The sequence below is a fragment of the Poecilia formosa genome, unplaced genomic scaffold, assembly GCF_000485575.1.
Source record: "Poecilia formosa unplaced genomic scaffold, Poecilia_formosa-5.1.2 Scaffold304, whole genome shotgun sequence".
Taxonomy (NCBI): Eukaryota; Metazoa; Chordata; class Actinopteri; order Cyprinodontiformes; family Poeciliidae; genus Poecilia; species Poecilia formosa.
Window position 1 is genome coordinate 344,572 of NW_006800243.1, and position 10,975 is coordinate 355,546.

General features: G+C 41.6%; 1 protein-coding gene across 4 annotated transcripts in view; it reads left to right on the forward strand.

Annotated features, from left to right (window-relative positions):
• fstl4 (follistatin-like 4) overlaps window positions 1–10,975 on the forward strand; it is a 192,228-nt gene that overhangs the window by 166,385 nt on the left and 14,868 nt on the right. For all 4 annotated transcript variants that reach the window (XM_007572566.2, XM_016660948.1, XM_007572565.2 and 1 more), the window contains 5 exons: window positions 2,310–2,430; window positions 5,185–5,346; window positions 7,324–7,458; window positions 9,137–9,163; window positions 10,691–10,809. In XM_007572566.2, the coding sequence (XP_007572628.1) occupies window positions 2,310–2,430; window positions 5,185–5,346; window positions 7,324–7,458; window positions 9,137–9,163; window positions 10,691–10,809 (564 nt within the window). The remainder of the gene's footprint in view (window positions 1–2,309; window positions 2,431–5,184; window positions 5,347–7,323; window positions 7,459–9,136; window positions 9,164–10,690; window positions 10,810–10,975) is intronic.

Here is a 10,975-nt window from a genome sequence, read left to right on the forward strand (position 1 = left end):
CAGAGGTCAGAGGTCAGCCTGATGTCTGGTTACCAGCTGGAACAACTGGAGCTGTGCGTTGACTGTAGCTCTATAACTCTAGATTGTTCCTCTTTGATAACTTCAGTTTGTTTCTGAACCCAGACTTTTGGCGCCTCTGTTCGGTTCGCTCAGGTGAAAATGTCATCAGGTGTGTCGGAGCAGAAGTTCGTCTAAAACACGGAGCGGATCCTGAGGAACTGGACTGACCCAGATCAAAACATTGAAGGTTGTGATGTAAGAAAATGAGAGAAGGGGTGTAAATACTTTAGCGAAGAATCATCCTGTGTGGAAATGATTAAATGAACTGTAGAAATATTAACATGCAAATTAAATCTGAAAATTGAATTTGCATTTATTTTGCCTTTTCTCCTTCATAGACGGGAAGGAAAACAGATTCATGGTAAGAGTAAAAGTGAGTCAGACTGAAGGATGCGGCATAATTACCACATAAAAATGCATTGAACTTTTAAATAAAACCTATTACTTAATGTGAGTGGGCTGCCTAATTAATATCTGGTTGATTTTAGCAGCAAGAGGCGCGCTGGGTGGTCTCTTCACATTTATATTAAAATGAACCAATTACAGCCTGTTTTTGAAATGCAAAATGTGAAAATGACGATGCTGCTGAGAGCCGTGAAGAACCCTGAGAGTAGCTCAGCTGATTTATACTCGTCTTTACTTTGTGTTTTAAGTTTGCACAACCTATGTTCCTGCAGACAAAAGCGAAGTGGTTGTCTTCCTTCATCTGCGATACTCAGCTGCAGGAGGGAGGAAGACTAATTACAAGGAAACGAACAAACGAGTGGAAATAAGAGAACAATGATTGCCGAGCATCCTCCATGAAACAATGCGATTAATGTAAGCTCTGCGCTTAATGAACGACTCCTGTTTGGGTGGAAGCTCAGCGTGGCTCCATCCAGCGCCGCTTCTCAATGTGCTGATTGCAAGTTAATGAGCAGCATGTTGGTCTGCTGGGGTGAAGAGCGAATAAACAGGCTGACATGTTGGGGCCGCGACTCCAGGTGCCTGCAGCTCTGCACAGACCTGGGCCGGAGCAATGGCTGCTGGCGTCCTGTTGGAGCCTAAACACATGAATTAACTTAATGTTTGGCTGCATGGATCCACTGCAGGAAATGGAAGAAAAGAAGCACTTTGTTTTAAACCAGATTGTAGAAAAATATGCAGATAAATCTAATCTAATTCACATGGATGTGATAAATGTTTCATTCGTCTGATTTTTATCAACTGTTCTTGTCAGAGGAGTCACTAAGGACAAATTAAAAACATAATTTAACAGAAAATAGATTCTGCATTATTACTAATTAATCACAAGTAGATTTGTGCAAAAACTGAATAAAATGTGTGCAGCTTTAGTTCATGTTCTTCAGACAGAATAAAAGATATTTTCAACTGTAACAGAAAGAATAACCTCTGGCTCATTTCTGTTCAAAGGCTGCACTTGATTCTTCATTCACTGTCATGTTTACACTGTAAAAACACAAAACCTCACCGAGTAGATTTAACCTAGTTTCTATTGAACATGCCTTAGTGAAATCAGAGGAAATTAACTCACAAGTAACTTTTCACCAGAAAAGCTTGGTTCACATCGACGGATCCTTAATGTTACACAGAATATCCCCATATTTTTATTAAATAATCTGCCAGTGGAACCAGGACTTCCTCATCAATATTAGGGAATTATTGGCTTTAAAAAGCTCTTCTTTATCGTCGTTAATTTAGTTTTATTTAAAGTGTACTAAGTTATTTGTCCTAGAAACTAGACCAAACTACTGGGTGATTTTGTGTTTTTACCATTTGAAGTGAGAACGTCGGATCATCAGATCCGTGCGATCTGCCGCTCGGTGGGACGGCAGAGAGTTTAATGCTTTAATTCGCGCTAACTTGTAGCAGGAAGTCCCTGCTGATTGGCTCATGCTGCACCAACCACTCTGGCTCATTCATCAGCCTAATGGGCTTTATATTTTTAACCCTTGCCATTTATCAGACTGAGGCAGCGTCATGAGGGGAGAGCAGGATCAAATCCCCAAATGCCTGCTTCAGCTCAACAGGGAAACCCTTGATTCATGGTTTGTCTTCCTTCCCCCATCACTCTTTCTCTCCCCTGTCTCTTCCCATCATTCCCTGCTGCTGCAGTCCTCCTCTCTGCAGTCCATCAAGCTGCCTGCGTTTCCCACCGGCTCCCTGTGGATCTGCTGCACCCAGTTCTTCCCAGTCTCGTTCTGTCCCCATCTCCACCAGTCCTAACTCCTCTCCTCCCTGTGCTGCAGGACTTTGGGGACGACGGCTCGCTGTACATCACCAAGGTGACAACAATTCACATGGGGAACTACAGCTGCCATGCCTACGGCTACGAAGACCTCTATCAGACTCATGTGCTGCAGGTGAATGGTCAGTAGTGGCTCAATTCTCTCCTAAAATTCCAGAAGAAATGATAAAAACATTTGTCTTTGTCCTACTTTGTGGATGCCAGAAAAAGACTTTTTGTTTTGTTCCATTCAAATAAAAACGGAACAACAAACTACTGGGTAGTCTGGGTTAGAGAGGCCAATTTAAACCCTTTGCCTTCAACAATGTTGCTGCATGATTTGTTGCACTGGATTTTAGTCTGTGTGGATCCAGAGGATCTCTGCATCTCCAGGTTTCATCTCCAGGTTCCACCGTCGCTCCGGGTGGAAAGGAGACGAATCGTCTTTTCTCCATGCGGGAAATTTCAGAATATAAACAATAACATGCCATACTTTTAGTGGCGTAAATACTTTTCCAAATTAGTTTAAACAATTTTAAAACAGCTCTAAGCATTTTAAATAGAATATTTAGAATATTATTTTTGGTATTTTTAGTTTCCTTATGCTTTGGGCCGGCTCTGCCTGCAGATAAACTATCAGACCTGATTATTTAAAGCTTCTTCTGAATGCCACAGGATATTTTATTTTTCTAAAAATCCACAAACAAACCTGAGCTGGTAGAAAACTGGTAACATCAGAACAAATCTCTGCCCTCCTCAAACCCCCAATTAAAACTTTTTCAATAAAAATATGTGATCGCTTGGTTTTTCTGCCCACTAAATAAATTAATGTAATTAATATGACACAAAACGCAGCAGATTTTCTTCTTGTGCTTCAGAGTGAAAAGAGGAGCCGTGCAGACAGAGAGGATGTCTGGGGAGGCGTTATCAGCAGAGGGCAATTACCAAATGTTTGCTTTGGGTATTCAGGGTATTTCAAAAAAGATAGGAGGAGGTGAGATAAGGTGGAATGGAGAGGAGCCAAGAGCCACATTAGACTAAGTGGGCGGTTTGCATCCCGCTTCGCCGCTACAGCAATCTGTTCGCTGAGGAGGACGACGATGCTGCAGCTTTCCCTGAGTACTGTAAAACTCTGCTCCATATTATCTTACCAGTGTGACGCCATCGCTGTTGAAAATGTGTCTGCACCATAAAGTAACACCTAATAAACACTGAGGAGGAGTTGTAAAGTACGGCTTCCATCCAAGTAAACAACAGTTTAAGAGCCAAACATGCAGGGAGAATCGATTGAGGATGTTGGGAGAATTTCCTTGTTTTGAAAGAGGAAACGAGTTTTTACCGCTGCTCTGTTTCCGGTTTTCATGGAGTCGACAGGCTGGGGCTCAAACAGCTCGACGAAAAATACAAAATATTACCACATAAGAGATTTGCACTAACTTAGACGGCGCTTCTAAGGAAGATACAGGAGCTTGTTTTAAGTCAGTAATTCCTTAATATTGGTGAACAATTACTGGATCCATTGGCAGATTTTCACTTGTAAAAAGACATTTTTCCCGTGTTATAAGTGAAATAATCTGCCAGTCAAACTGGAACTTTTTCATCAAGATTAAAGAATTACTGATTTTAAAAAAGCTCCTGTTTCTTGCTGAAAAGTTACTTGAAAGTTGGTTTTGTTTCATTTTGATAAGATATATTTGTACTGGAAACCAGACCAGAATACTAGTTCTGGTCCAGAACTAGACCAGACTACTTGGTGAGATTTTGTGTTTTTGCAGTGTGGTTGTTAGGTGGTGGGAGCGCTGCAGGTGTTTAGGTGCATTCACCGCAACTCTGATTTATAAAGATGACGCATGCAAGGTTTGATAAATCAGAGTTTTTTTGTGCACTGCACATTTCAGAATTTCTCCCTAAAATACAAACGTTGGTATCAAAGCTGAGCACGCTTTAATGAAGCTAAATGTAACACATTAATATACTTTGTTTGCAGTTTAAACTGATTTGCAGCTTTAGTGCAAATCAGCTTTAATGCCATTTAGGTGAATTTGTTGCACTGGATTTTATTTAAGGACGTCAGTAAAGTCGACAAAGACAAAAACATGCCACACATTTCAGATTTTATCTGTTAAATTTCGTATAAATTGGATGCATTAATTTCCTTCCAGTGGTGATTTTAAATCACTTCTTAAAAGTTTAATTGAGGCCTGACAGTAACTTTTCTGTGATGTTTTATTTTTATTTCCTTTTTTTCTCTTTTCATCAAGTTGTTCTATTGTGTTGTTTTTGTGCAGCTTTAAACCCGTTTTTAAAATGTTACATAAATAAATCTGACCTGCTGGACTGACAGAAAACTGACAGAAAATCCTGAAAAGTTTCCAGAGATTTGAAGATTGTTGAGAAAAGGGATACAAAGAAAAGAAAATGTTCAGTATGTGACTATGATGAAATGCTAAAGCAGTCTTAATAGTGACTAAAAATAAAGGTAATGATCCAGAGAGTCGTCAGATTTACTGAGGTTAAAGGTCAAAGTGATGTAGGCTGTTGAAAAAGAGAGCAGCAGGTTTGCATCAGCGTCGAACTGCATCCCACCTGCTCATGGAAAATATTACCTCATATTTCCTTTGACTTTCAACTCTTCAGCATTCTCTGGCACTCGTCCCCCCAGAGGACGCAGTAAGTGGCCGAGTCGTCCAACATCTATTTCATGCAGGGCCAGAGCTGTAATAACGGCCCCCAGACTCTCGCATCCTTGTTATTTGTGAATACATTTCACGGCGGGTGAGATAAATTCTCTACCACGGAGCGTTTGGGTGTTTGTGTGTTTTATGCCCTGGGATTTGCAGCCCACTATGAAACGGGACGTAATCATGTCTTCACCTGTCCCTGCGCCGTGTGCCCAGTCCCTCCGGTGATCCTGGTTTACCCGGAGACGCAGGCCCAGGAGCCCGGCGTGTCGGCCAGCCTGCACTGCCACGCCGACGGCATCCCCGACCCGAAGCTGCTCTGGCTGAAGAACGGCATGGACCTGCAGCTCAGCTCCTCCACTCAGCTCTCCCTCTTAGGTGAGGAGCTGCTTTTATTACAACTGGAAAAAACAAACTGCTCTTGATGCTAAAAAATCCAGAAAAGAGGAAAAATGATTTGCAAACCTGCATCATCCTGTAAATATACAACAAACTACAGAAATCCGACTGCTTGGCTAATTTCAATAAATTATTATGTTTGGTTTGTTTATTTGCCAAGTACAAATAATAATAAAAACATTAACCGTTTATGTAATTAGAATTAAAACTATGAAATATTTTGTGGCCTCTGTCGTAGACGCAACTTGACATTTAATGTTTGGCTGCAGAGGATTTTTCTAAAATAGTTTTCAGAAACATGGAGGAAGGACTTCAGCGTCATCCTGGGCGCTCCGCTTCTCCTCTGCAGGTTGCAGCCAATTTTGGTTCATTTGACAACAAAAAGGCTCCTAAAAGCAAAGAGACGGCAGATCAAGAAAGGCTGCAAATAAAACATCAGCTTTTTTCTGAGAGTTTCTGGATGTTCTGTCAGAGAGACGGGCGGAGCGGAGCGGCTCCTTTATGGCCCAATTCTCATTAAGGAGAGTTTATTTGGCACCTGTGGGTCATTAGCTTTGGTTACAGCCTGTTATCAACCCACCGACACTCAGACTGAAGCTGCCTCTGGTCCACAACAAGCCGCAGATTAACCAACCAACAACTTGGAGAAATAAAATGTTTGCTTCAGATTCTACGTAACAAAATCATGGAGGTAAAACAGTTGATTTCAAGATGTATTAAAATATATTAACACAATATATTAATGTATACTTCAAAATATATTAAATGAAAATGTAATTTTCATTTAATATATTTTGAAATATTCAGATTCAGTGATACTTTAGGTATTTTGCAGCGTTATTTTACAACTCAAAGTATTGATAACATAAAAATGGAGCCCTTCAGAGCGTCTGACAGAAACTGGATGTAAATATGAGCATAAATATAATAATCGGTTCAAACAGGGAGGAAAACGTCGGTGTTTTCCTCGTGTCCTGGCTTCCAGAGGAGCTGGACCCTCCTCAGGAGCTGAGCTGTGAGCGGAGGGTTTCCCAGGTCGGGTCCGAGTGCAGCGGCTCGGCTCATCAAGGCTTCTGCAAACATCAGAGTTGATGGATTTTCCTGAACACCGACCGTCTACATCACCTGGTCTGTAGAGCCAGAACAATGCAGCGTTGTTCAGGATGAAGGAGGTTTGCTCTGATGTTCCTCAGGTTTATTCCTGTGATGTGAAGGAAATCTCCTGATTCTGGGAATCCGAGCAGCACTGATCCAAACGAGGCTTTTCTGATTCATATTAACTACGACGGCAGAGCAGCCGTGATTCATCATGTTGTTACATCTGAGCTTGGAGTCATTTTGCACTCATGACGCCATTTTTCCAGGTGATTAAACCGTTTCCTCCTCCGCACCTTAAAGAGAAGCTGGTGTTTATGGGTAATCATTTCCCTCTGCTCAGTTTGTTCATATTACCATCCAGTTGATTATGAACAAGAGACTGTTGAGAGCCGAGGTCAATCAGTAAATACATGTTCTCTGCCTGAGATGCACATTGAACGGAGAAATGTTTGGATCGATGTGAAAGACAGAAGCTGCTGGCGAACGGCGGCCAGCGTTTAGCTGTCAGGTTGTTGTTAAAAGTTAACTGAAACTGACGGACCGAATCTTCTGCTCTCTGTGGGAAACGTTTGAGTGTTTTTGGTGTTGAAGCCTGAAACATGTAGTGGCGCTGTTGCTATGGCAACCAGTCTGCGCGTAGCGTAGCCGAGACAGAGCGAGAAAAAGTGTCTGAGTTATTCGTTGACGTTTTTTCTGCGTCATTTTCCCCTTCCTGCGGCGCTCTGCACTAAACCAGCAGCTTCATCTATTAGCGTTTCTAACGCAGCCGCGACGGACGGAAAGGAAAAGGAAAGAATCGGCTTTTTGTCCTCCAGATGTAGAGAACATGCAGTAACCGTTTGTTTGCTGTCCTGGTAGCTAACGGCAGCGAGCTCTTCATCGCCAGCGTGCGTTACGAAGACACCGGCGCTTACACCTGCATCGCCAAGAACGAGGTGGGAGTGGACGAGGACATCTCCTCTCTGTTTGTGGAAGATTCGGCCAAGAAAACGCGTAAGTCACATCTTATTTATTTACCGCTCAGATACATGTAAAAGCAAACGTCTAAATAAAAAAAATAAGACAAATGATGCAACACAGCATAAAATAAAAGATCTGACCCAAAAGTAAATCAGGACATTTAAATCTAATTCATTTGTTTTTCCTGGTGTGATAAAATGATTTGGAGCCAAAAGCAGAAACTTATAAAACATGAATGTACATGTGAGGGAATTTATGTCAACAATTTGATTAAAAAGCAATAAATGTGTTTCAGACAGAGACGAAGAATCTAGTTTAATTCATCCAGTAAAGTTTTTAGAAAAGCTTGAATGTGTTTTTGTTTTGGGCCTTTTTAAGGTAGTAAACACTAAATATAGATGCTCCGTGTGGAATAGATAAAATGAGTAAATAAATTCAGATTCTTGGTCTTAGGTGAGCAAAGTCATATTTTTATTCCATCCTTGAAAGACAGTTTTAAAAAAAGAAGAGATTTATTTATTCTCATGAAGAATGTATGAGAACCAGGAAATAATCTGAAGCGTTGAAAAAATGTTTTTCTGTATATTTTGCTTTTATTTTTAACACTGTAGAATCTGTGGCTTAGAAATGCAAATGTTCATTTCTAATCCCTGTCGAACACATTCAGATAAGATCCAGAAAGATCAAGATCCCGTCATTTACAGAGCCAACCGTGGATGAATAATTGATTTATTTATAAAACCCTTTTCATCGCCGCACTCACAAAGCACTTAAGATCATAAGAGATCTAAACACATAAGGCGTAAAAGGTCAATAGAAATAAAAACATGAAAGAAGCCGCTACAAGAACACATGCAAATAGAAAGATGCTAAATCCAGGATGTACCGACGGAAGAACAGATTTGCCTTTAAGTGTTTTTTAAAGAACGAAGTGATTAAAGCAGATAGTTTCACACCGCAGGGCCGGAGCCTGGGAGGCCGATTCTGTTTCTCATCTGCAGAGGAACGACGAGCGAAGAGAAGAGAATCTGTAGGCGAACAGGGACACCAGGGTCCGATTCGGTTGGATGAATATGAGACGGGTTTCATGTGACCGCTTCCATCCAGGCTTCATGCTTCTGTCATTATGTTAAGAACAGTTATTAGAAAATAGGAACAGATTTAGATTGGTTGATTTCCAACAGGTTTCTGATTCCAGCGTGAATCTCCTGGACACTTCAGGATGTTCTGGGAGATATTGGATGTTATGTTTTATTAAAATAAAGACACAAAAATAAAACTGGACCACACAAGATTAGCTTAATCTGTATTCAGATGCTATTTTACCATGTTAGAATCTAAAACAAAGAAAACCCCTTTACCTCAGCCGACTCAAATAAAACGATAAATGTTTATGGAAATTTGGGTGTTTTGCCTTTATTTACGTTTAAAGGTATACGCACTGATCCTGCTGGAAAATACTTAGTTTGCCGATGTTTCTTTAGAGGAGATGGCATCACTCCTGAGATGATGCTCAGCGCTTAGAGAGATTTAATTAGACATTTAATTAAACTGAAAAACTGTCTGCATGTCTCCACTAAGGAGAAATAATCATCTTCAGAGTTGGAGGAAAACATGGCCTGTCAACACCAGAGCAGCAATTTGCAGCTGCAGCAAATGTGTAAGCTAAGATTAATTAATGTTTTTCTTCCACCTCTTTTCTTCTCTGCAGTTGCAAACATCCTTTGGAGAGAAGAAGGTAACACATTAGCAGTTCTTAAAATATCTTTTTTTTCTTTGTGCACTTGAAATTGTTGGCTTGTTTTGAGGGGTCAGCAGATTTACTGACTCCACTGACCAAAACGACCCACACAGTTGTTTCCTCCAGCAAATGTTGCTGCAAGTCCCAACCAGAAAACGGGAGCAGAGGCTTTAAAGGAAACGATCCACATTTTATGGCAGATCCAGTTCTGTGGCTACAATGAAAACAGCTTTGTGGGTTTTCCTTCATAAATGCATTTTATGCAAAATCACCAGAAGTTTAATGTGATTCTGCTGTAAGGTTCAGTTGGATAAGTGTCACAATAAACTTTAGTTTTTACCTTTTAAGACTTTTTCATAACTTTACCAACAAATGTTTGAAATCTTGAGGTTATAAAGTTCATATGAAGTCCAACCAGATCTTCATCTGTTCATCACAACCAGCAGTTTGAAGCTCCGCCCCTTTAAGAGCCACAGCTGTTGCTAAGCAACATGTCAAACACTTTACCTGATATCAGCTGTTGGAGGAGGCTGGATGTATTTCCCTGTTTTGGTGTAGTTAAAGTTCTGCTTTCACCCTTTATGTGGAATATAAACATGTTGTGGAGCGTTTCTGCTGCGACGCCATCTTGGATGTTTTCTAAAGCAAAATACGCAGCGTGTTCGATACGACACGATGCGAACACGTCACACGGTTCGGGAGCGGATGGAGGAACCGCTGAGCCTGCAGAGCATCGATTCCCATCCTGATCCAGCGATTTTCCTCAAACTCTTTCAGACCGAGCATCTCCTACAAACTGACCTTAAACTCCCCGCAACGTCTCACTGCACAACCTGACAGTAAAATATTCGTCTCTTACCTCACTGGTTTGTTCCTCCTAATGAGGAAGGTGGCGCTGCTCACGCATTGTCTCTGCAGACATAGATCTACATAGATCTGCATAGATCTACATGTCTATGTGTTGTAATGTTCAAAAACTAAAGTTCTGCATCTGAAAAACTTCCATCTTCAGCTTCTCCTTCCAGTGACCTGGTTTTATTTTTAAACACAGTGTTCTGGTGAGCTAGCTGTAGCGTCGGACTACAGCTAGCTGTAGCGTCGGACTACAGCTAGCTGTAGTCCAACACTAGGGGGCGCCTGTGAGCCTCAGCTTGTCAAAGACTGGGATGCAGAAAGGCGTTTAGAAAGCGGTCCTGTGTTTTCTGCAGTGAATGTGCTTTAACGCACAGAGGCTCGTTTCTTCTTTGGATCTGTGGTATTTAGAGCCGCCGTGTCTCACAGCAGAGCTTGATCCTCCTGTTGCATCCAGACGGGTCGCTGACAGCAGCTTCTGGAGGCCTGCATGCGGTCCCAGCCTGCTCATGTAATGGCTCGCTAACAGGAGCCTCACTGAGTCCCTCTGAAATTGAAATGTCCATCACAAATGCCAGATTTGACAAGAGTGGCATTTAGAGTGGCTCAGACTGCATTTGTTCTTTCGAAGGCGACGTTTTTGACAACATTTCCTTTCTTGTCCTGCTGTAGGGTTGAGTGTGGGAAACATGTTTTACGTGTTTTCTGATGAAGGCATCACCGTCCTGCAGCCCAGCGAATGTGAAATACGGAGACACCTGAAGCGGACAGAGAGGATCGTCGCGACCTACGTACGTACATCTGAACCATGAAAAACTGCTCATGCTACGTGTTTGAACTAGGACATACTGAGGAGAGGAGCAGGTGAAGTCTAGATGTGTTTCAGTTGTTGGTGTGAAACTGTGGGATGATTTTCTCCTTTCCTGGTGACTTTACAACACAAATACATGCCAGACC